The sequence below is a fragment of the Gossypium arboreum genome, chromosome 1 (genome assembly GCF_025698485.1).
Source record: "Gossypium arboreum isolate Shixiya-1 chromosome 1, ASM2569848v2, whole genome shotgun sequence".
NCBI classification, from domain to species: Eukaryota; Viridiplantae; Streptophyta; class Magnoliopsida; order Malvales; family Malvaceae; genus Gossypium; species Gossypium arboreum.
Genome location: NC_069070.1, coordinates 101764717 through 101791423, shown reverse-complemented (window position 1 = coordinate 101791423; position 26707 = coordinate 101764717). Strand labels below are relative to the sequence as shown.

Genomic DNA, 26707 nt, shown 5'->3' with positions numbered 1-26707 from the left:
TCGTAAGCTCGTATCATTCTTTTTTAGTACATTTGACCATGACTGATAGCTTTTAACCTCTTTTCTTCAATTAAGTTCAACTGATTATATCGATATTGGACTCATTCTGCTTCATCTAACTTCAAATCTGACAAAACTTGGAGGGAAAGAATCTCGACTTTAATGGATAAAACTGCCTCCATTCAATAGACCAATGAGAAAGGCATTGCCCCAGTAGACGTTCGATAAGCTTAGAGGGCGAATGGTAACTTCTCATGCTAATATTTATAAGTCTTAGTCATTTTCCCTACAATCTTCTTAATGTTCTTATTGGCTGCCTCCACTGCACAGTTCATTTTTGGGTGATATAGTGTTTGATATTAAATTTACTGTAGACCTTCGCTATCGTACAGTTGTTCAAGTTCAATGCATTGTCAGATATGATCCCTTTTGGCATTCTATACCGATATATGATCTCTTTCTTTAAGAATTTGCTGATTTTTGACTTTGTAACATTGGCATATGAAGTGGTTTCTGCCCACTTGGTGAAGTAATTAATAACCACAAAGATGAATCGATGCCTATTGGAAACTTTTGGCGATATTAACCCAATGATATCCATGCCCCACATAGAGAAAGGCCATGGAGAAGTCATGACATGAAGAGGTGAAGGAGGCGTATGAATTTTGTCTCCATAAATTTGGCACTTATGACATCTTTTGGCCATTGTAAAATCATTGGTGTGTGTTCCGCAAACACCTTCATGAACTTCTTCCAAGATTTTCTTAGCCTCGACAGCATCTACATATCTTAGTAACACTTGATCCTTTCTTTTTTTATATAGAATCTCCCCATCTACGGCATAGTCACTGGCTAGTCTTTTCAACGTCCTTTTATCATTCTCAGTTGCTTGGTCAGGGTATTCACAATTCTTCACAAATCACAGTATATCGTGGTACCAAGGGTGATCGTCCTTTTCTTCTTTCTCAATGTTGTAACAATGAGCCAGAGCCTTATAAATACTTATCTGGATAGGTTTTACATCCTTTTGTTTGTTTACTTTAATCATGGAAGCTAAAGTAGCCAAAGCATCAGCCATCCGATTTTCATCTCGAGGGAGGTAGCAGAATGTGATGTCATCAAACTCCTTAATTAATTCAAGAACCAACCTTCGATAATTGATTAATTTAGGGTCTTTCATCTCCCATTCACCTTTGAATTGATAGATCACTAATGTAGAATCCTTATTACTTCTAGTACTTTGATCTTGTGTTCTATGGCTGCATGGATACCTATGATGTTTGCTTCGTATTCTACCATATTATTCGTCCAGTCAAAATCCAATTTACTAGTAAAGGGATAATGATCTCCGTTTGGGTATACTAGGACTGCCCCGATTCTGTTACCTACAGCGTTTGAAGCTCCGGCAAAGTTTAGTTTTGAAGGATGACTTTCTTAAGAGTTTTCTTCAATGGTTGTAACATACATTAGATCTTCATTCGAGAAATCAAAATTCAAAGGCTCGTAATCTTCTAGAGCTCTACTGGCTAGAAAATCTACTATTGCGCTCCCTTTTACTGCCTTCCAGTTCACACAGACTATATCAAATTCGGAAAGTAGAATTTGCCATCGGGCCATTCTTCCATTTAGAGCAGTTGACTTCATCATGTACTTTAGAAGGTTTATTTTTTAGATTAGCTAAGTTGGATGGTACAACATGTATTATCTGAGTCACCGGGTTGTCTAGATCAAGGCGCAACACAACTTCTCAATTGGCGAATATCTTGCCTTACACTTAGTGGACTTCTTACTGAGGTAGTATATTATTCTTTCTTTTCTTCCTGACTCATCGTGTTGGCCAAGCATGCATCCCATAGAATTACCAAATACTTCAAATACCGTATTAGTGGTTTATCTAGACTAAGTGGCATTAGCATTGGGGAATTGGACAGGTAATATTTGACCTTGTCGAAAGTTTTCTAACAATTCTTAACCTATACACCTGGATTGTGTTTCTTAAGGTGATGGAATATGGGGTCACATTGCTCGGTCAGTTGTGAAATAAACCGAGCGATATAATTTAATTTCCCTAAGAAACCCCAGACCTCTTTTTGAATGAGCGGCGAAAGCAACTCCTACATAGCCTTGACTTTTTCGGGGTTGATCTCGATCCTCTTTTCGCTAACCACGAATCCTAGTAATTTTTTGGACCTAACCCCAAGGGTACATTTTGCTGGATTCAGCTTTAGTTAGAACTTTCTGAACCTCAAAAACAATTTCCTTAGGATTTGTATATTCTCTTCTTCTATTCAGATTTTGCTATTATATAATCAACATAAAGCTCGATTTCTTTGTGCATCATGAAACAAAGTTACCATGACTTTTGGATATGTTATTCTCGCATTTTTTAGTCTGAATGGCATCACTTTATAGCAAAATGTTCCCCACATGGTTACGAATGTGGTCTTCTCCATGTCTTCAGGATGCATTTTTATCTGGTTGTATCCCGAGAAACCATCAATGAAGGAGAACAGTGAGTAACCTGTCGTGTTGTCCACTAAGGTGTAGATATGAGGCAATGAAAAATTGTTTTTTGGGCTGGCTTTGTTTAAATTCCTGTAGTCTACGCATATTCGTACTTTCTCATCTTTTTTAGGAACCGGGACGATATTGGCTACCCATTCTGAGTATTTAACCACTTGTAAGAAACCAGCATCGAGTTGCTTCTTGACCTCCTCCTTTATTTTCAGTAAAACATCGGGCCTCATCCTTCGGAGCTTCTGTTGAACCGGCTTGCATTATTCCTTTATGAGAAGTTGGTATACCACGATATCAGTACTTAGACCAGGCATGTTTTGCTATGACTATGCGAAGACATCTTTGAATTATTGAAGTAACTCAATGAGGTCTCGTTTTATCTCTACGGTGATACAAGCTCCAATCTTTACCTCTTTCTTTTCTTGTTCGTCTCCTAAGCTCACAATTTCTACTAACTCTTTAAGAGGTAGGATCTGTTTCTCCTCTTGTTCTACCATCCTTAACAAATTAGGAAATAGGTTACAATCTCGATCACCTTCAAAGTCCTGAGGTTCCTCTAAACACATATCTTGCTGAAAAGGAGATTTTGAGTCAGTAGCAGTATCGCTCATATCATTGATATCTGGAGACCTATTATAGGAATGAAAGAAGATCCAAAGAACAAATGAATCTAAGAATAACTATTTGTCTGGTATGAGTATGAATGAAATGGAAAGAACAAAAGAATGTTTGCCAAAATGAGACACAAATATGCATTTTATTAAAATAAAAATAGTGGACATGTGCCTTTTTCATAAAATGATTCCTATTGCTCCTAGGCTTAAAGCAATAAGTGTGTTCTGAATATTACTCTGAAATGGTCCTAAAAACTACAGGGATCCCCTCCACAGTCCAGTTGTTCAGAACACTTCCGAGGATGTAGGAACAAATTCCTGATAGGTTTTTTTAGTTTCTTCTTTGAAGGGACAAACATATTTCCCTTTCAAACCATTGATATCTTCAAAAGAATTCTAATCCTTTATTATCCATCAGGTTCTGTACTCGAGTTCTGGACTAGACGCACTTTTAAATTTTTTGAAATTTATTGCATGCAATGAAATGTAATGTTAATGAATGGAAAAGATGCATGCAAAAATGCTTTGATTCTATTCAATTCCATTAGAACAACTTTTCTAGAAAACAAGTTTCTTTACATAAAGCGGATATATATACAATCTCGCTTTCACACTCAAAACCTTAACTTTCCCAAGAAACAAAGCTAATTCTCGGCCCCGATCCAACTCTGATTCAGATTTTAGACTTTGAACGACTAGGGTCTGCAAGTGGTCAGCCGCTACTCGTACTCGGACCAAAGTTTCACTCATAACGTGGTCTATATATCTGACCTGCCCCTCTCGCAAGTTGTCTCATTTCTCTTTTTGCCTTTTCTCGGACCATATTCGCGCGATCGTATCGTTTTCCACTTTATCAAGAAATCCATTTTCTATGACAAGCTCTCTCTTTAGCAACCGAACGTGAATCAACACCCTTTTCTATGATGAAAATGCAATGTAATCACAGTAAAAACAAAACGAAACAAGTCAGTATACTTTATATAAAGCTAGAATTTAAAGCAAGTAAGAAATAATAAATAGAGTACCTATTTAGGTGACCACTTAGGGTTTTGTGTGGTTCTACCTAGGGTAGGTTCCTAAGACTCATTATATGTTGTTCGGTTTTAAAGTAAGGGTACTTGAACCGGAAGATTCATCAATCCCCACCTATTATAGGCTCATACGGACCGAGTTTGGTTCAGGGGAATACATTTCCCTATGGCTATACGGAGATAAAGTTCTCACGAAGGCATAAGTACGGATGTATCCCGGAAGTGATTCACTATCCTATACGGAGGTGAAGACCTCACGAGGGAATAGTTTCTCACTCCTACTTAAGAAGGGAAAAATCAAACGATTATGTAATGCAATATGTGAAAATATACTAAGAGACTCGAACAAAAAAAAAACATATCATTATGTAACAAAATGATGAAGATCACAAAAATGAAAGATGAAATGCAATGAAGGGATTGTAAATTTAAACCAAATTATCAATTTTCGACAAAAAGACCAAAAGTAATCAACTCGTGGTTTGACTCTCTTATTTTGTTCCTAATGGAGTTGCCAAGCTGCCGAGACCTTTTTTTTTGAAATCGACTTTTTATTTTAAAAATGAAAAAAATGAGAGTCGCCACCAATCACTTTTAGGAGGTGTGATCGGGTTACCTCATAATTTGATCGTTTTAATAAGAGGTTTGATTTATTAAAATAATGTTTTCCGGTTTACAAAAATTCAGAAAATGGGTTTGGGAGTCGATTACGCACGAGGAAGGATTAGCACATTCGTTATGCCCAAAATTGGTACCTAATTGATTACTTGATGTCTTTAGTGTCGGAAATTGAAAATTTGAAGAGATTTTAAAACACGATCCCTCTTTGCATAATGTTATTAAGATATGATTCAACTAAATTAAATTAAATGGAAAATGCCTTATTTCAAGTTAATCGAGAAGAAAGACCATGCCCCGTGAGTTAGGACACTATACATTGTATTCTCGAAAACCAAAATAATTGCCATTTGATCGCTATCTAAATCTTGCTTTTCGTTGTTTTAAATAGGATATTCGGTTTTAGGAAGATATCATACTCCGTAAGTTAGGAGCATAACTCCTCAAATTCCAAAAATAACGAATATTACCTCGGTTTTGAATATTTTCTATGCGTTTAATAAAATGACAATATTTCTTAAAATGATATATACTTAATTTATTTGGGCATAGTGTAAAATGAATAAATATATTTTAACATGACGACATAGTAATTAATGAAATAAAACCAAATAGTGATGGGTAAAATAAAATGATATTAGAATGATAAATAAATAAATAAATAAATGAAATAAAACGACTAAAAAGTAAAATAAAAACACCATGCTAGCGAATAGTAATAATGCAACATCAATTTGTAGTAATAGTGGTATAATAATATGCATAATAAAATATGAAAGTATAATAATAGAAATAAATCATAATACTAATATGCATAATAAAATAATAATAATAATAATAATAGTAATAATAACAAAATATAAAAGTAAAAAGAGAGGAATATAAGTAATATAAATTCTGAATATTTAAGAAGGTAATGAAAAATAAATAAATATATAAATAAAAAGAAATAAAATGTACAATAAAAAGGAAATAAACCAATTTTAAATATTAAAAACAGTAAAGGAATAATAAATAAATAAACAAATAAAAATAAAATAATATATAAAAAAGATATAAAAAGAATCTATGAAAGGGCAAAATTAAATAAATAAGGATTAAATCAAAATTGAAATGAAATTGAGAGCCTAAATTATAATAAATTAAATGCATAAATATAAGAAGGACTAAATCAAAACTTAAGTGAAATTTTGGGGGCCAAATCGAGATAAAATATAAATGAAGGACTAAATTGTAACGCGCGAAAAAAAGAATAGGGGCAAAAAAGGAAAATATCCTTGCCCTCTTTATGCGCACCGTTTTAAAGGATCAAAATAAAAAAATTTAAATTAAATGGGATAAAAAAAAGGAAATAGGACTCTATTGCAAGATGTGTAAAAAGCGGAAGGACCAAAAGCACAATTAGACCCCCTTAAAGCAAAACACAAGAATCCTGTGCGGATGGGTCGGGTCGGTTCGACCTCAAAACGATGCCATTTTGGGGCCTTCCGAACTCCTTCAAAATGGCGTTGTTTCGCTTGTTTATAAAAGCCAAAATTTTCAGCAAAAATTTCATTTTATCCCATTTCAGAAAAAAAAAAAACAAAGAAAAAAACTCTCCACTTCTCTCTCAAAGGCCCCAAGTCCGGTCGTCGGCCCGGCGAGTCGCCGTCGCTTAGGCCACCGGCCACCGGTCACCGACGATGGCGCCACCGTCCACGGTGGCTGAAAAATCACCCGAACTCTCATTTTTTGTATTTTTTCGCTAGATCCCTTTTTTGTAGTTGAAATCACCCAAAATTAAAGCCAAAGTTCAAAAAAAGGAAAACACTTTCGGTTTTTTTCTCCCCAATGCAACCCTCGACGAATTCTTTTAGGAACTTGGAGGTCCTCCACATTGGAACCCACCCACGACGGCAAAGAACCGATTGCTAGGTGAATTTTTATTATATATATATATATATGATATAATAGATTCAAAGAAAAAAGAAAAAAATAAAAAATATAACCTTTGAAGTGTTTTTTGATTTTGTATATGAATTGCTTTGTTTTATGTTTTTTTGTTTCAATTTATATTTCAAAAAAACAATCCCCCTTTATAGTTGGTTTTTGTAGGCTTTTTATAGCTAAATTATAGTATTATTTTTCTATTTTTTCTTTAATGTTTGATACTGTTTCTTTTGTGTGTGGCTTCTTCTTTGCAGGTGGTAGTTGAGTCAACAGCAGGACGGGGACAGTTGGCGGTGGCAGACCTCGAGCGATGAAAGAGGAACGTCAGCTAGGGTTTTTGATTTTACTGAAAAGAGTTTAGGTTGTGGGCCATTTGGACCATTAGGCTTTTAATTTTTTTGGGCTTTGTAATTTAAGTAATAGGTTTTGTTTATTTTTATTTTCATATGTTTTTTTTTTGTTTGGATTGATTGGTTTGATTTGTCTGGGCCCGGACAAAATTAGGCTTTTATAGTCTAGCTCATTTTCTAAATGAACTTTTTTTTTTATCTAAACTCATTTTTTGAGCTTATATTTTTGCCTAAAACCTCCTAATTTTTAAGTGGTCCTTTTAAATTGGGTTGAGTGTCTTGGCTCATGAGCAAGTCTATTCTAAACTATATCGCTTTTTTCACCTAAGTGCTTAAATTATGCTATGGTAAAACGTGGTATCCAAATTTAAACTCCATTACTAATTTTGATCTTGGTAATTTTAATTAAATAAAAGGTTTAAATAAATAAAATAAAATAAAAGTTTTTCCTTCTCTCTATTATCCCATGTTTCATCTTTCTTTCCCTCTCTTTCATAACAGTGGCGAGAAGCAACTGTGACGGAAAGGGAAAATATGGAATTTCTCTTTATATGTCGTTCATAAGGAAAGAGCAAAGCAGTGAATGAGATTTATTATTTTTTATTTTAACACAACTCAAGTGTAGAGTAATGCCATTTACTTTAGGATTTCTCATCTTTTCATTTTCCTGCTTTAATTTTGTTTATTATTATAAAACTCAAATCCTCAACTAGCCCATGAATGATGAACACTAAATGTATGAATTTATGTCATATTTTTATAAAATTTAAGATGTTTAATCTTATTTCATTTAATTTTATTTTTCTGAACAAGAATATTCACACCATACATGACCGGTTTTCTCCTTTTTGCCATGGCCTATAAAATCATGAATAAATACCAAAATCATTCCCCTTTCCCCCACAATTGCTCTCGCCTTTCTTAAGAAAGTGAGGGATGAAACGTGGAATAGGGAAAAAGTATTTAATTTACTATTATATTTAAAATTTTTATTTAATTAAAAATTGCCACTTTGATTGGTTATGAGATTTTTTTAACGAAACTAACTTTTGGACCAAAATTAATAATTTAGGTACCATATTTGACAAAAAAAAATTAATTTAGATACTTAAATGGGAAAAAGTACTATAGTTTGGGGCTAATTTTTATTTAAGCCAAAAAATAAATCAGAACAGAAAATATTAACTTACACGCTTTAATTCCATAAAACTTGTACCAAAAGATAATAAAAAAGCTTATTAGTTAATTGATTCCTGATCTATACTTTAATTTTCATATTAGTCCTTAAAGATTTTTATATCTAAAGTCATCCTTAAACTATTAATTTGGTCTCATTTTACAAAAAAAAATTAAACAAGATTCAAAAAGAATGTTCCAAATGTCACATTTTTATTGGTTGATATCATATTTTGGTAAATTGGGACAGAATTGATAGTTTAGGACCATTTTGGGAAAAAAAAACTTTAAAGATTAATAAGAAAATTAGGATATAATTTAGGGGCAATTTACTAATAAAGCCAAAAAATATATACACGTTGTAATAAAAACGCCAATTTTGGAAAAACGCGCCCAACGTCCCTAACTAACGCAACGCATCCTTCATTTGGATGGGCGGTTAGTTGGTGTCCGTACATTCTCTCTCTCAATTCAAATGTCATCCTCTCTTCTTATATTATTACCATTTCCACCTTAACCTTATACTACCCATTTCACTTTATTTCCTTCCATTTTCCTCTGCCAACCCAAACAAAACCTCTCTAATTCCCTTTCCTTTTCGACGATGAGAGAAATCCTTCACGTTCAAGGAGGCCAATGTGGGAACCAAATTGGATCCAAGTTTTGGGAAGTGATCTGCGGGGAACACGGCGTTGATTCTACTGGAAGGTACAATGCTGATGGTGAATCATCCGATAACCACCTGGAGCGGATCAATGTGTATTATAATGAGTCTTCCGGTGGAAGGTACGTTCCTCGTGCGGTTCTCATGGATCTTGAACCGGGTACTATGGATAGTATCAGATCTGGTCCCTACGGCCAGATCTTTAGGCCTGATAATTTCGTCTTTGGACAATCTGGCGCTGGAAACAACTGGGCCAAGGGTCATTACACTGAAGGTGCCGAGTTGATTGATGCTGTTCTTGATGTTGTTCGTAAAGAGGCTGAGAATTGTGATTGCTTGCAAGGTATACGCATTATTCCCCTACTTTTACATTTTCATACTAATCGAAATCTATTTTCCAAAGATTCTTTTCTTAGAAATTTGGATTTGATTTTCGTAGAATTGATTCTAGCAGTATTCTTTTAATTGCAGTTTACTTGATCCATTCCATCATAATTACTCTTCCTTTTTTACCTCAGTGCTTGAAACTTTTTATCTATTTTATTGCCATAGCACTATTGCGATAATGATATAATTGCTTTTGATGTTTATCGTATGATTTCCTTACGACGATGACCATATCAAGCTGAAATCATCTCAATTTCAATTTCACCTATCCCAACAATCTGTAAACAATAGAAAAATCTTCAAAATTATAAAAGACAATTTACTTTGAAAATTACATGAAATGACTGCTTATTTGTTCCATTATCAACCTAATTCTCTTTAGTTGGCTAATGGTTAGGAGTAATATTTAGTTAACCAAACTGCGGTGTTATTAGTAAGCTTCTTTTTGTCTGGTGTGGAGGCAAAAGAGGCCATGGTTCTTAATCTACCTTTTGTTACATATATAAATATACATATATAAGCAGAATTATTTATCTATAGTTTTTTTTTTCTTTTCATGTTATGACTTTGATTGCCCAACAACATTTCATTTTGTCTTTAATACTACCGACAACTTTGGTGGAGCCTTGATAAACCTTTTAATGCATTTGGTGGAGCATTGGTGATCCTTACCAACTCACCGTCATATGAATGCAGTCTTTACATTATTATTATTATGGCTTGGCCAATATTTTTACATCTGAATCTTGAAGAACAAGAAAAATGAAAGTATCTAAATGAGCATGGAGAATCATAACTAACATGCTTAAATGCACACACCATGTGACTGTTGTATCAATCTAGAAACAATAACAATCAAATGGTAAATTGTAACATTGGCATGAGTGTCAGATCTCGTGTTATGCAAAATTTTGAAGAGTAGTAAGTTTAAAATATAAAGAGATAACCATCTTTCTAGATCTAGATCTATCTGAAAAGGACAAATGTTGTCATCATCTGATAATGGTTTGACTGCTGTGAAAGATTTGGTTTGTTGCTATTATAACTGTATTAGATCATGATAATGGTGTATTATTGAATTAATCCATATTAAGGACCGTTGTTGATTCCGTTTGGGGTTTTAAAAGTGTTTTTCACAGCAGAAGAAATGAATAACACCTAGTATTTTGGGTTAAAATTGCGGTGGAAAAATGTTCAGTGAGATTTTAGTGTTTTTGATTTATGGCTTTTACCTTTGAAAGTTAAAATTATGAAAATACTCTCATTTATATAAAATATTTAAATAATATATAAAAATTAGATTAATTTATATTTAATGTATCAATATTTAAATTATTTAAATATTTCATTTATCATTATATTAAATTATTTAAATATCATTTATCATTATATTAAATTTTAAATTTTATTTATTATTAGATATATTTAAAATATTTTATATATCATTAATTTAAAAATAATTTATATTAATTAATTAATTAAAAATATTTAAAGTTTATATTCTATTTAAATATCATAACTTTTATAAAACAATAGTTTGGAGCGTGAAACTTTTATCTTTCGGGTAAATTCTTTCGCTTTTAGATAAGGGTTAGTTTAAAAAGTCACTTAGTGTTCATATTATCGGCTAAATAACATGAAAATTTTCCCTTTGAATTGTCTGATGAAGCGCACTCGTTTATATTACTTCTGGAACAGGCTTTCAGGTATGCCATTCGCTTGGAGGAGGCACAGGCTCTGGCATGGGAACTCTCCTGATATCGAAAATCAGAGAGGAATATCCTGACAGAATGATGATGACATTCTCTGTTTTCCCTTCACCTAAAGTCTCCGACACAGTTGTGGAGCCGTATAATGCCACCCTCTCTGTGCACCAATTGGTTGAGAATGCTGATGAATGCATGGTTCTTGACAACGAGGCACTTTATGATATTTGCTTCAGGACATTGAAGCTCACTACTCCAGGCTGTGAGTGATAACATATTCATCTTGATGAATGGATTGCTATAAAGGTGAAACGATTTAAATTACTGAAGCTAACTGTGAACTTTTAATCTTGCAGTTGGAGATCTGAACCACTTGATATCTGGAACAATGAGTGGTGTAACATGCTGCCTAAGGTTCCCTGGACAGCTGAACTCAGACCTCCGGAAGTTGGCTGTGAACCTGATCCCATTCCCACGTCTTCACTTCTTTATGGTCGGGTTTGCACCACTTACATCCCGTGGTTCCCAGCAATACATTTCGCTCACTGTTCCGGAGTTGACACAGCAGATGTGGGATGCCAAGAACATGATGTGTGCTGCTGACCCTCGCCATGGTCGCTACCTAACAGCCTCAGCTATGTTCCGAGGCAAGATGAGCACCAAAGAGGTTGATGAACAGATGATCAACGTTCAGAACAAGAATTCATCTTACTTCGTGGAGTGGATTCCCAATAATGTGAAGTCCAGTGTTTGTGATATTCCACCAAAGAACCTAAGGATGGCATCGACTTTTGTGGGGAACTCAACATCAATCCAGGAGATGTTTAGGAGGGTAAGTGAACAATTCACAGCAATGTTCCGTCGCAAGGCGTTTTTGCATTGGTACACTGGTGAAGGGATGGATGAGATGGAGTTCACAGAAGCAGAAAGCAACATGAATGACTTAGTTTCAGAGTATCAGCAATACCAGGATGCGGCCGTGGATGATGAAGGGGAGTACGAGGATGATGCCGATGGTGTGGAGGAGGATTATGAGTCCTAAATGAAACTCCAACTATAGACCTTTCCTAGCTTGTATCGTAATAATACTATTACTACTACCTGGCTGATAGTGTTTGTATAACTTTTCTGGTTTGCTCGTATATTGTATTTCCGATGATGATGATGATGATGATGATGATGATGTTTCTTTTTGCAAAGAAAATTTATGAGTTTAAACCTTTCATTCCTCAATTCAACACTCACTATAATCCCCATTTTAAATATTGCTTTATATATAGATATATTAATTTATTAACAAATTATTATAACACATCTATAAGTTTATTTATTAATTAATGTAATTTTCATATTTTAAATAAATATTTAAAAAATAATGAAAAATTCAAAAATAAAAAAAATTAAAAAATATAAAATTTGATGTTATTTAAATCGGACTAGATCAACCAATTGGATCGAGAATTGATTAGGGTATCAATTTGATGAGGTAAAAAATCGTTAACCCATAAACCAGTACGAATTTATTGAGCCGAGCTAAAAAATCAATTGAACCTAATATTTTAATCGATTTCAAACTGGTCCAACCAATTGGTTCCCAGAATGACCGCTTCATTTGGTTCAAAGCAAACAAATTATTAAAAAAAATCAGTTCAATTGCTAGTTCAACTGATTTTGAGCCTAACTTAATTAGTCCATACCTGATTTTGGGTCAATCTATTTTTAAAATTTTAAATTTTTTAGTTCTCAACATTTACATTTTTTGTCAATTTGGTTCATACCCTTTAAAAGTACGTAAATTTATTTTAAAATTTAAAATTATTTTTCTTCTTTTAAAGAAAAAATAATTCTTTAAAAAATTAAAATCTTTAAAATAAAAAATAAAAAATTAAAAGATTTTTCAAAAAAATATTTTCAAAATATAAAAATACAAAAAAAAATTCAATTTTATCTAAATTGGATCGGATCGCTTGGATCAAGAAACAACTGGGTATCGGTTCAATGAGAAGTAAAAACTAATTAACCAACGAATCGATATGAACTTGTTGAACTGAGCTAAAAAATCAATTGAATTTGTAGTTGAACTAAATTTTATACTTTTTAATATTTTATTTTTATTTTTAATAATTTATTTGCATTGAACTAGTTAGATCAGTCGTTCTAGGAATCAATTGGTTAGGCTAGTTGAAATCGGTAGCTCAGGTCAACCCATCCAAACCAATTTGCGTGTCAACCAATTTTTACCTCTTGTTAGACTAATATCCCGATCGGTTTTTCATCTAACTAGTTGGTCTAATCTAGATGGAGAGATTAAGATTTTTAAATAAAAATAGAGAAATTTAATGTCTCAAAATTAAAATATATATGAATTAAAATTTTAAATTTAAAAATTATGGACTAAAAAATATTGGGATTAAATGGTAATGGAACTAATAAAAGCTGAAAATATGAATTATATAGATATAAAATTGCATGTACATGTTTATAATAAAATGTAGGGAATTTTATAAATAAATCTTACGTGCCAACATTTAACAAGGACAGCACCATCTAATTATATTGAATCTTTAAATTATTACATAAATTTTGTTTAATGTTTTCACATTTACTAGAAAATAATTATGAACTGGCCTAAAAATATATGTCAACTCAACAGTTGATAGCTTGAAACAGAGGCCACGTGTCATTCAGGGGTCTATTCTCTGTATCTACGACTCCATTAATATACCTTCCAAACAGATGAATGCTGCCAAGGTTATGCTTTCGTTTATAACAAAGTCCAGTGTTTCATGTTTATCTCGATTTTTCCACATGCAAAACAGTTTTATCAACTTTGATCTCTTTAATTTAGATACGAGAGTTTTAAATAGAAAAAGAAAGATTCTTAGGGGGAATATCCCAAGCTTCCATCTGAGCTTCCAAGATATTTGTGGTTGTTCCATAGCAGAGGTACACCAGTTCAGCAGGTCACCTGGCAATAGCAGGTGCTTTCGACTTCCTGCACTTCCGAGGTTTAAGCTTCGCTTATATGTTCTTCACTCTAAATGATCCTTCGCATTGGGCTGTTTTTTGTTTCATTTTCATCCTTCACATTGATCCTAATTCATTAACAATGTGTCCACTACGCATCAATGGCTCTCCAAATGGAAACGTCAAAACGCTGGAGTCAGCCGGAACCATATTCGAGGCTGAAGATTCCGATATCCTCCTGAGGATTATGGAAAGACCCAGAGCGATAAATGTATCCTTTGAAGAAAGGCCTTCCAATGAACTTTTGAGTAACCACTTCGAATGCCTGTCTCCACATGGTAGAAGGTCAGGGTTTAATTCCCCTAGATCATATACAAGCTTTGAGGCACACGCCATGGTAGGTGAGGCATGGGAGAATATGAAGCGCTCCATTGTTTACTATCGTAGACAACCTGTTGGAACTGTTGCTGCAATGGACCATTCTGTTGAAGAACTCAATTATGATCAGGTTTTTATTTTATTAAAAACTTTGTTGTAGGGAATTAAGCTGAATTTTGTTCATAACTAAAAGAAACACTGTTTTGCAGGTTTTTGTTAGAGATTTTGTTCCAAGTGCTTTGGCTTTTTTGATGAATGGGGAGGAAGAGGTAGTGAAGAATTTCCTTCTGAAAACTCTTCATTTACAGTCGTGGGAGAAAATGATAGACCAGTTCAAGCTAGGAGAAGGAGTAATGCCAGCAAGTTTCAAAGTGATCCACAACCCCGTGAGGAACAGGGAGATCTTAATAGCAGACTTTGGTGAGAGTGCGATAGGGAGAGTAGCGCCTGTTGATTCTGGGTTTTGGTGGATTATATTGCTTCGTGCATATACAAGGCATACGGGAGACTCATCATTGGCCGAAATGCCGGAATGCCAAAGGGGTATGCGACTTATACTCACTTTGTGTCTTTCAGAAGCCTTTGATACTTTCCCAACTCTTCTCTGTGCCGATGGATGCTGCATGATTGACCGCAGAATGGTTGATTTCTTTTTCTTACCCTCACTTTATATCTAATTTATATGGGTTTCAAGACCGAATTTATATCTAGTGCAAATCCAGGGTGTATACGGCTATCCAATCGAGATCCAAGCGCTGTTCTTCATGGCCCTAAGATGTGCATTGCTTTTATTAAAACAAGACCAAGAGGGGAAAGAATTCATAGAACGTATAGTTAAACGCCTCCATGCTTTAAGCTTTCACATGAGGAATTACTTTTGGCTGGATTTGAAGCAGCTAAATGACATATACCGCTATAAAACAGAGGAATACTCTCATACAGCGGTGAACAAGTTCAATGTGATGCCTGATTCACTTCCAGACTGGGTGTTTGATTTTATGCCAACCCGAGGTGGCTACTTCATTGGAAATGTCAGCCCTGCAAGAATGGATTTCCGTTGGTTCTGTTTAGGCAATTGTGTGGCGATTTTGTCATCTTTGGCAACTCCAGAGCAAGCTTCAGCCATAATGGATCTTATCGAGTCGCGTTGGGATGAGTTGGTGGGAGAAATGCCATTGAAGATATGTTATCCAGCTCTTGAAAGCCATGAATGGAGAATCGTAACGGGATGTGACCCCAAGAATACCAGATGGAGTTATCACAATGGAGGATCCTGGCCTGGTAATGAAGTTTCTTGTTACAAACAATAATGGTATATTTTGAATTGCATTATGATTTGGTCAGAAGCTTTGTATTTGCAGTGCTTCTATGGCTGCTCACAGCCGCTTGTATAAAGACGGGGCGCCCACAAATTGCGAGACGTGCCATAGAACTTGCTGAAAATCGGTTGTCGAAAGACCACTGGCCTGAGTACTATGATGGAAAGACGGGGAGATATATCGGGAAGCAAGCTCGTAAGTTTCAGACATGGTCAATTTCAGGGTATTTGGTAGCCAAAATGATGCTGGAAGACCCATCTCATCTGGGTATGATTTCACTGGAGGAAGACAAACAGATGAAGCCCCTCATGAAAAGATCTACTTCCTGGACTTGTTGATACTTGCTTATTTCTTTAAAATATGCTCTCACTTACTCTAATAAAATTTGAAATTCAGAAGTTTAAAATTAAATCCATTAGAACAAGGTTAAAAATTGAATTCTAGTATTTGGTTTGATTATGTTTTTCTTTATTCCACAATAACAGTAAAAAATTATCACTTAAGTATTTATTTTTTAAATATTTTATTATAGATAATTATTTGATACGTAGTCGGTGAAAATTTTTATTCTATGAGTAAATTTGAGATTTTATTATATGTCTTATTTATTTTATAATTTTTAAATATAATTTAAGGACACATGATAAAATTGCAACCCACTTGTGGAGTTAAAACTTTCTACCCCAATGTACTAAATAATTATAATTTTATTATAATTTATTGGACACTTGTCAACCCCTTGACTTTTCTTGTATATATAATACTATTTCGATTAGGGGTTTTATAATAAGTATAAATAATACTAGAAATTTTATCACATGCATATACATGCATAAACCATGTATTTAAAACATAAATGTATTTTTAAATTAACATATAATAAATAATGAAACATATGATTCAAACTAAATAATAATTAGAAATTTTATCATATGCATATGCCTGTGGAAATTACTTAATAATAACATATAATAAATGATGAAATATATGATTTGAAACAAGTTAATAAATAACATATGAAATATGCATGATATTAAAATAGAAAAAGTAGGTTAATTTGTGAATAAAATGAAATTTAAGTACGAAAATACATCATATTAATAATACTAAATGTACTACAATTATTTATTATGGTGTTATCATTAATCTTGATTTAGTATCGAGTTGACTCGTAATATCAACTCAATCAACAACATTATCAATATGGAAATTATATCACATATATATGCGTGTGGAACCACATATTAAGAATATAAAGATGGATTTAAAATAATATATAATAAATAATAAAAATATGGTTTTACTAACCCCAAAGTTAAAACGAATAAAAAATCAATATAAAATTTTAGTTAAGTGGTAAATTTTAAATTTTATTAATCCAATAATTAATATGAGTTAAAATACTATTGAAAATAAAAGATTAAAATATACTCAAATAATATAATTAATTTTAAATACAAACCAACATCAAAGTAAAGTTTCCAATTATATTGGTACCTTACTCAGTAAAAATTTAAATAATAATAATAATATAAATATTTATTATTTATTATTAATAATTTAAGTAAAGTAGTTAATTTGATTAATTAATCACTTTTGAACTACATTAAGTGATAAACCAAATTTCAAAACCTTTTAACAAATACGGATTCAACAAGCTTAAATGATCAACAAATAAACTAAACTAGTTCAATTGTATTAATCAAACTTTGCATACCACTTCATTATCCCTTTCTTTGGAGAGAGATTTTCAAGTAAAATTAGCCCAATTAACCCATTGAAATGTTGGGGGGGAGGGGGGGCTATTTAGCCTATGCTTTGAGCAACCTCAACAAGCCCCTTGCAAATCGAAACAAATGAAAATATTTCCTTTCAAAGTTAAAATTATGAACCCAAAATTTAGTTTGTTCAATGAAACCTAAACTATCTCCTTTATTTGTAATAAATAATAATTAATTTTTATATGGGGTTCAACCTATTGTGCAAACTAGTTGCCTATGTTATAAGCAAATAGCTTTGTAATATATTCATGTAGGTAGAGGTGTTCATGGAAGGATTTAGATAAAAATATAGGCCTAAAAAATTGGCTTGGATAAAAAAATAAAACCTATTTAAAAAATAGGTCGGGCCTCGGGTAAGGTATTTTTAGCCAAGGCCCTGTCCGGCCCGAATTCACTAAAGGACAAAAAAATCTGCATTTTTTTTTATTTTTGAATATTATTTTCTTATTGTTTTCTCCCTATTTTGCTACCATTTTACTATTATGTTACTACTATTTTGTTGTTATTGTTTGGATATTGTATAAAACTTATTTTATTGTTAATTTTCTTATTATTTTAAAGGCATTTGTTAATTTTTTTAGAGACATTTGCTTGTTAAGTTGCATATATCTTAGTGTTATTTAAGTCTACATATTTTTAAAATTTATTTTCAATTTGTTGGGAAATATTTATTTTGATGTTTTTAAGTATTTTGATATATTATATATATTTAAAAATAATATAAAAAATTAATCTGAGTGGGCCAGGAGTTTTAGTAATTTTATTCAGATCGGGCTTGGGTAACATTTTAGGCCCATTTTTAGGCCCGGGCTGAATGGGCATGATTTTTTAGTTGAGCCCGGCTCGAACCCGGCCTGGCTCGGCCCATGAGCACCTCTACTTGTAGGTATACTGTAACGCCCCAATTTTCGGGAATTCTGTGAATGTTGGCAAAATTTCATGCTTTAATTTTGTCATTTGTGAGTGAAATTATGAAATAGGACCTATGTGAAAATGTTTGAAAATGCTATAGGCTAAATTGAAGTGACCAAATAAATAGGAGTGCAAAATAGGAGGATTTGCATGACAAACCTCCCATTTTACATGAAGTGGCCAGCCATCATGTTGTTGTAGACAAAATGTGCACTTGATATCCATAATTTATGGTACAAATTGATACAAATTGATAATAGGTTAGGTAAATGTTCCATGATAATAGGTTAGGTAAATGTTCCATGATAATGGGTTAGGTAAATGTTTCATGATAATGGGTTAGGTAAATGTTTCATGATAAGAATTTCATGTCTTTTGCATTAAAGAATTAAATGGATGAAATATGAAGTTTTATTAAAAGAAAAGGGTGAAAAGAACAAAGTTTTGTCCATCTTTGTTCATCATAGCTGAAAGTTAGAGAGAGAAAGGAGAGGAGAAAGCTCTTGAGTGTTCGGTCACTTGGGGAAGAAAATTGAAGGTAAGTTCATGGTAGTTGGCTTCTATCTTGATGTTCATGAGTTCTTCTTGATTCTACCTTAACTCTTGAAGCATATTTTGGTTTTTAGTTGTGTTGTGAGCATTTAGTCATGAATTAAAATGAAGGAAATGGTTGTTGTTTCATGTTCTTTTGATGAAAAAAATGGAAGATAGGTGAAGTTGAGCCAAACAAATGAGCATGCATGTGCCTTAGATGTTAAAGGGAAAAATCAGCTAACATGTTGTGCTTTAAAATGATGAAATGGAGATTATTCTTAAGTAAAATCATAGATATGTGATGATTGATTGGTGATATACATGTTTAAATAACATGCATGCAAGGTATGTGTGAAAGAGTGATTTGGTAATAAATCTGCTTGGGACAGCAGCAGTAACGTGACTTTGGAAAATCACCATAAATTGTGGGAGATGAATTAGAAACTGAATAAATTATGTAATTAAAGCTTATTGAGTCTAGTTTCTAATGAAATAAACAAGAACATATTTTGAATTCTGTACAATGAGAAATTTGATTCGTAATGAAGAGTGGTCAGATTAGTCAAACAGTGAAACATGGGAAACTTTGAGAAAAATCTGGTATTGATTGGCTAAACCAAAAATTCTGAAAATTTTATGGATAGAAGATATATGAGTCTATTTTCAGGGAAAATTAATGGAACTTGATTTGGAGTTTCGTAGCTCCAGTTATAAATAATTTAGTGACTGTTGCTCAGGAAGACAGCTTGCAGTAAAATTATGATTATGTGGTAAACATTGACAAAAATTTATTAATGAGTTGCTTATTGATTTCTTATAAGCTTACTATGAACTGTAGGTGTGGTTGGCCGAATATTGTAAGGGGTTAATACGTAGTTTGTATTTGAATAGTTAGATTAATGTGTTAGTAATCCAATTGTAGGCAGTTCGTGTGTGGATCTCGTCAGCATATCGTCGCAAACAGGTGTGTAACTAACACCCTCTTTCTTAGTCTGGATCGGCAAAAGCCGAAAATCCGAAATGCCGAAAACCGGTATTTTGTAGATTTGCGAGTGTGCGAATGCTCGTGAGGTAAATCGATTAATGTTTTTGGTTAGCTGCAATGTTTGGACTGCAAAGTGCATGATTTACGTGCCTCGATATTTTTGGGCTTAATGGGCCAAAATTAGAATGATGGGCCAACGTGCCCAATTCGGTAAGAACCCTCGGTAGTGATTCTGTTAGTACGTGAAAGGTAGGAATATGCATGAAAAACCCTAAAATAGATAAATTACTGAAATACCTTTAAAAGTGGAAAATTTACGTTTACCCCTAGGAGATAAATTACCAAATACCCTAGGTTAAATTGACCTAAATGCATGTTTGATTGTTGTTATTTGCTGCATGCCATGTTGTTATTATTTGATGCATGGGATGGGATATTGACGTAGGAAGTCTTGAAAGTGGCTTGTCCACGTCTTTGGAGGCTTTGCCTCAATTCTATGATAATCGAGCGAAGAAGGTCAGCAAGCTGTGGAGTGTTAAATTTGGGTGGGTTGAGCTATTCCCCACATGGAGTGTATGGCTGGTACGGTGGAGTGTAGTGGTTGGTGGGTTGAGTAGTCTCCCAAATGGGCTTGCATATGTTTCTTGATGTTGCATGTATTTTGAAATGGGCCTATGGGCCATATCGTTATCTGAATAAGGGCTAAGGCCCGGTTATTGTAATCTGAAAGGGCTCGGCCCAGTACCACTATTACCCAAATGGGCTTGCATATGTTTACTGATGTTGCATGTATTTTGAAATGGGCCTATGGGCCATACTGTTATCTGAATAAGGGGCTAAGGCCCAGTTTATTGTAATTTGAAAAGGGCTCTGGCCTAGTACCACTGTTACCTGAATTGGCTTAGGCCCAATGGGCTTGAGCTAACTTGGGCTTTGAATGGGTTTTCCTTACACATCGAGTTTCCCCAAACTCACCCTTTTATTTTCATCCACGCAGAAATCCCCAACCATAGTGGGCTTGGAGTCGTGAGGGAATTCAAGTGGCCACCCGATTCGAAAGTTTGATTTTCTTCCGTGAACTGGACATCCTTTTATTTACGTTTGAAGTTTTGGGTTTTAAATGTAATAAGGCCGCTTAATTATTTTTGATGGTTTTAATATGTATTACTAAGATAGGTAATACTTATTTTAACTGTTGAAATTGGATAGCTTTAGTATGCGTTTTCAAAAACAACAGTTGATTTCAAAATAACACGACAACAAACAAAGCTTCCGCAATGAAAGTATTTTTCCAAAATTAATCACTTTTCCTAAAATGACTTAATCAAATCGGTTTCCTAGAAATATCCATGACGTTAAGGTGTGGCAATGGCGGTATGCATGTCTAGGATTGGATCCGAAGGAGCTTGGTACTTAGCAATCCGATGGACTCACCACCTCTTTTTTAGGTTTCTTACGGTGCACGACTTCCATTCACTTTAACCCTTAATGAATTAATCTTTTGAACATCAAGTACGATTTTCTGGTTTTTTTTAACATTTTTGATGTGACATGTCAGATCCGGCCATAACTTCTGGGCCGGGTTTGGGGTGTTACATTTAGTGGTATCAGAGCCTAGATTGCAACAACTCGACTGTGGAATGGGTTTACAAAAACAAAGATTTTCGAAAACGAAAATTTTATAAAGAATGTGAAAAACTCAATTTTCAAAATTTAGATCTTTAGAAGGTGGCATTCCGAATCTCCGGCTCAAGCCTGTAAGTATTACTCTGAACTCTTCTGAATATTTTTTTGACTTATCTATCTGTACTGAAATCCTGCTAGGATACTCTAGATAGGATGATCTGAAACCATAGGAAAATCTAATAAGAGATCAAAGCGTAGCTAGACTTGATTCTGCGAAAACAAACTCGAACTCTTCATGTCGATTCATAAAACATCCGTAATAAACTTTGGAATATTAATTGATGCATAAAAATTAGTAATCAAGATAATACAATATGAGTACAAGAGGCCGTGGATGAAACCGAGGAAGTGCTCGAGCGAGATCTTCGTCTTGAGACATATACCGGCGGTGGATGCACCGGTACCACACCGCAATGTGAGGTAGAGTCTCATGACCATGAGTCGGGGATGATGCCTATCACGAGCAATGCTTCGTGTTCTGGAAAGGGTTACCGGGGCAAGTACGGGCAATGGAGTTCGGGGATCTATTTTTGAACGACTTCGGGCCAACGGAGCGGAGATCTTTAGGGGTGTGTCTGGTATCGCCTCGAATGTGGCAGAATATTAATTGGAGGCCACAGAATGGATTATGGACAACTTGGACTGCTCTGAGGAGATTGTAAGTGGGGTATCTGTACTAAGTCCTTTGGGTCACTCGGTTAGGGTAGACAAACTGTATAGGGATGTACCCTTGGAAACTCAATGTAAGATTTTCCCTGGAGATCTGATGGAGTTACCGTTCAGAGAGTTTGATCTTATTTTGGGAATGGACTGGCTTGTTAAGCATAAAGCGACTCTAGATTGTGCTGCTAAACGAATGGTGTTAAGGACCACAAAGGATGAGGAGGTTATGGTGATAGGTCAGCGAAGGGATTATTTGTCCAATGTGGTGTCAGGTTTAAGAGCCGAAAAGTGGATTCGGAAAGGTTGTGAGGCCTATTTGGCATTTGTAAGTCAGTTAGAAGAGGAGGGACTGACAGTGGATAAGGTTAGGACTGTAAAGGAGTTCCAAGATATTTTTCCAGAGGAGCTTCCAAGATTGCCTTCGAACCGAGAAGTTGAGTTTGGAAAAGATTTGTTGCCTGGAACGGCGCCCGTGTCCATCGCACCGTATAGGATGGCATCGAAGGAGTTAGTGGAATTAAAGACTCAAATTCAAGAGTTGTTGGATAGGGGCTTCATTAAGCCAAGCGTGTCTCCATGGGGAGCACCGGTGCTATTCATGAAAAAGAAGGATGGTACGATGCAGATGTGCATTGATTATTGCCAGTTGAACAAACTGACGGTTAAGAATAAGTATCCACTGCCAAGGATTGACGATCTGTTTGACCAACTTAGAGGAGCTTTTGTATTTTCCAAGATCGACCTTCGATCTGGATATCATCAGTTAAGGGTCAAGGAGGCAGATATCCATAAGACAGCATTCAGGACTCGGTATGGTCATTACGAGTTTCTGGTTATGCCATTTGGACTGACGAACGCTCCTGCAGCATTTATGGATCTGATGAATCGTGTGCTCCAACCATTTTTTTATCAGTTCGTAGTCGTCTTTATTAACGATATCCTGGTATATTTTGAAACTGAAGCGAAACATAATGAGCATCTCCGTATAGTGCTGCAAGTGTTAAGGGAGAAGGAACTCTTTGTGAATTTTGGTTGAGGGAGGTAACCTTCTTAGGACATGTGGTCTCTGCCGAAGGGATTAAGGTGGGCCCTCGAAAGATTGAAGCAATTTTGGAGTGGAAGCCACCTAGGACGGTGTCGAAAATTCGAAGCTTTCTAGGGTTGGCAGGATACTACAGAAGGTTTGTGGAAGGTTTTTCTGTGATGGCAGCACTTTTGACAAAACTCATAAGGAAAGGAGTACCGTTTGTATGGACTAAGAAGTAGCAGGAAGCTTTTGAGAAGTTGAAGAAAGTTCTGACTGAAGCACCTGTGTTAATTCAGCCGGAGTCTGGGAATGATTTTACTATGTACAGTGACGCATCACACGTGGGTTTGGGCTGCGTGTTAATGCAAGAGGGTAAGGTGGTTGCATATACATCACGATAGCTTAAGCCTCATGAGGGAAACTATTTGACGCATGATTTAAAGTTGGCAGCAGTGATATTTGCACTTAAGATTTGGAGACATTACTTGTACGGAGAAAGGTGTATTATATACACTGACCATAAGAGTTTTAAATATTTGTTGACTCAGAAGGAGCTGAACCTTAGGCAAAGGAGATGGATTGAGTTACTTAAAGATTATGACTGTTCGATCGAGTATCACCCAAGCGTGGCTAATGTGGTAGCCGATGCTCTAAGTCGTAGAGCTGTATCTGATCTGAGAGCAATGTTTGCTCGTCTGAGTCTGTATGATGATGGAAGTCTATTGGCTGAGTTGCAAGTGAGGCCAACTTGGTTGGATCAGATTAAGGAAAAACAGTTGAACGATGAGTCTTTGGTCGCTCGTTTTCAACAAGTTAAGGAAGGGGAAACTTCTGAGTTTGGGAGCCAGAAGAGACGATGCAACAGCAATACCCTCATTTGTTTGGATTAGGTAAATTTCGAGGACGAAATTTCTTTAAGGAGGGTAGAGTTGTAACGCCCCAATTTTCAGGAATTCTGTGAATGTTGGCAAAATTTCATGCTTTAATTTTGTTATTTGTGAGTGAAATTATGAAATAGGACCTATGTGAAAATGTTTGAAAATGCTATAGGCTAAATTGAAGTGACCAAATAAATAGGAGTGCAAAATAGGAGGATTTGCATGACAAACCTCCCATTTTACATGAAGTGGCCAGCCATCATGTTGTTGTAGACAAAATGTGCACTTGATATCCATAATTTATGGTACAAATTGATACAAATTGATAATGGGTTAGGTAAATGTTCCATGATAATAGGTTAGGTAAACGTTTCATGATAATGGGTTAGGTAAATGTTTCATGATAATGGGTTAGGTAAATGTTTCATGATAAGAATTTCATGTCTTTTGTATTAAAGAATTAAATGGATGAAATATGAAGTTTTATTAAAAGAAAAAGGGGTGAAAAGAACAAAGTTTTGTCCATCTTTGTTCATCATAGCTGAAAGTTAGAGAAGAGAAAGGAGAGGAGAAAGCTCTTGAGTGTTCGGTCACTTGGGGAAGAAAATTGAAGGTAAGTTCATGGTAGTTGGCTTCTATCTTGATGTTCATGAGTTCTTCTTGATTCTACCTTAACTCTTGAAGCATATTTTGGTTTTTAGTTGTGTTGTGAGCATTTAGTCATGAATTAAAATGAAGGAAATGGTTGTTGTTTCATGTTCTTTTGATGAAAAAAAATGGAAGATAGGTGAAGTTGAGCTAAACAAATGAGCATGCATGTGCCTTAGATGTTAAAGGGAAAAATCAGCTAACATGTTGTGCTTTAAAATGATGAAATGGAGATTATTCTTAAGTAAAATCATAGATATGTGATGATTGATTGGCGATATACATGTTTAAATAACATGCATGCAAGGTATGTGTGAAAGAGTGATTTGGTAATAAATCTGCTTGGGACAGCAGCAGTAACTTGAATTTGGAAAATCACCATAAATTGTGGGAGATGAATTAGAAGCTAAATAAATTATGTAATTAAAGCTTATTGCGTCTAGTTTCTAATGAAATAAACAATAACATATTTTGAATTTTGTACAATGATAAATTTGATTCGTAATGAAGAGTGGTCAAATTAGTTAAACAGTGAAACATGGGAAACTTTGAGAAAAATCTGGTATTAATTGGCTAAACCAAAAATTCTGAAAATTTTATGGATAGAAGATATATGAGTCTATTTTCAGGGAAAATTAATGGAACTTGATTTGGAGTTTTGTAGCTCCAGTTATAAATAATTTAGTGACTGTTGCTCAGGAAGACAGCTTGCAGTGAAATTATGATTATGTGGTAAACATTGACAAAAATTTATTAATGAGTTGCTTATTGATTTCTTATAAGCTTACTATGATCTGTAGGTGTGGTTGGCCGAATATTATAAGGGGTTAATACGTAGTTTGTATTTGAATTGTTAGATTAACGTGTTAGTAATCCAATTGAAGGCAGTTCGTGTGTGGATCTCGTCAAGATATCGTCGCAAAAGCGGATGTGTAACTAACACCCTCTTTCTTAGTGCGGATCGGCAAAAAAGAAAAGCGAAATGTCGAAAATCGGTATTTTGTAGATTTACGAGTGTGCAAATGCTCGTGAGATAAATTGATTAATGTTTTTGGTAAGCTGCAATGTTTGGACTGCAAAGTGCATGATTTACGTGCCCTCGATATTTTTGGGCTTAATGGGCCAAAATTGGAATGATGGGCCAATCGGCCCAATTCGTAAGAACCCTCGGTAGTGATTACATTAGTACGTGAAAGGTAGGAATATGCATGAAAAACCCTAAAATAGATAAATTCTGAAATACCTTTAAAAGTGGAAAATTTACGTTTACCCCTAAGAGATAAATTAGAAATACCCCTAGGGTTAAATTGACCTAAATGCATGTTTGATTGTTGTTATTTCTTGCATGCCATGTTGTTATTATCGATGCATGGGAATGGGATATTGACGTAGGAAGTACTAAAAGTGGCTTGTCCACGTCTTGGAGGCTTTGCCTCAATTTATTGATAATCGAGCGGCAAAAGGCGCAAGCTGTGGAGTGTTAAATTTGGGTGGGTTGAGCTATTCCCACATGGAGTGTATGGCTGGTACGGGTGGAGTGTAGTGGTTGGTGGGTTGAGTAGTCTCCCCAAATGGGCTTGCATATGTTTCTTGATGTTGCATGTATTTTGAAATGGGCCTATGGGCCATCATTATCTGAATAAGGGCTAAGGCCCGGTTTATTATAATCTGAAAAGGGCTCGGCCCAGTACCACTATTACCCAAATGGGCTTGCATATGTTCTTGATGTTGCATGCATTTTGAAATGGGCACATGGGCCATCTTATTATCTGAATAAGGGCTAAGGCCCGTTTATTATAATCTGAAAAGGGCTCGGTCCAGTACCACTGTTACCTGAATGGGCTTAGGCCCAATGGGCTTGAGCTAACTTGGGCTTTGAATGGGTTTTCCTTACACACTGAGTTTCCCCAAACTCGCCCCTTTTATTTTCATCCACG

At 34.7% G+C, this 26707-nt stretch overlaps 2 protein-coding genes across 2 annotated transcripts; both read left to right on the top strand.

Moving 5' to 3' along the window:
* Positions 1–8647: 8647 nt before the first annotated feature.
* On the top strand, positions 8648–12196 carry LOC108470090 (tubulin beta chain-like). Its single transcript, XM_017771297.2, has 3 exons — positions 8648–9242; positions 10985–11254; positions 11349–12196. The coding sequence occupies exons 1-3, from the start codon at positions 8840–8842 to the stop codon at positions 12032–12034; spliced, it is 1359 nt and encodes a 452-aa protein (XP_017626786.1). The 5' UTR covers positions 8648–8839; the 3' UTR covers positions 12035–12196.
* Positions 12197–14101: 1905 nt separating this feature from the next.
* LOC108469298 (probable alkaline/neutral invertase B) lies at positions 14102–16030 on the top strand. Its single transcript, XM_017770193.2, has 4 exons — positions 14102–14467; positions 14547–14978; positions 15060–15618; positions 15699–16030. The coding sequence occupies exons 1-4, from the start codon at positions 14102–14104 to the stop codon at positions 15992–15994; spliced, it is 1653 nt and encodes a 550-aa protein (XP_017625682.1). The 3' UTR covers positions 15995–16030.
* Positions 16031–26707: the final 10677 nt, after the last annotated feature.

What these genes read in the sequence shown, in the direction of transcription:
- LOC108470090 (XM_017771297.2), top strand. Translation starts at nt 8,840, where the DNA reads ATGAGAGAAATCCTTCACGTTCAAGGAGGCCAATGTGGGAACCAAATT. An exon ending in GAATTGTGATTGCTTGCAAG is followed by an intron (nt 9,243 to 10,984) that starts GTATACGCATTA and finishes CTTCTGGAACAG; the next exon opens with GCTTTCAGGTATGCCATTCG. An exon ending in GAAGCTCACTACTCCAGGCT is followed by an intron (nt 11,255 to 11,348) that starts GTGAGTGATAAC and finishes TTAATCTTGCAG; the next exon opens with TTGGAGATCTGAACCACTTG.
- LOC108469298 (XM_017770193.2), top strand. Translation starts at nt 14,102, where the DNA reads ATGTGTCCACTACGCATCAATGGCTCTCCAAATGGAAACGTCAAAACG. An exon ending in AAGAACTCAATTATGATCAG is followed by an intron (nt 14,468 to 14,546) that starts GTTTTTATTTTA and finishes ACTGTTTTGCAG; the next exon opens with GTTTTTGTTAGAGATTTTGT. An exon ending in CAATGGAGGATCCTGGCCTG is followed by an intron (nt 15,619 to 15,698) that starts GTAATGAAGTTT and finishes TTGTATTTGCAG; the next exon opens with TGCTTCTATGGCTGCTCACA.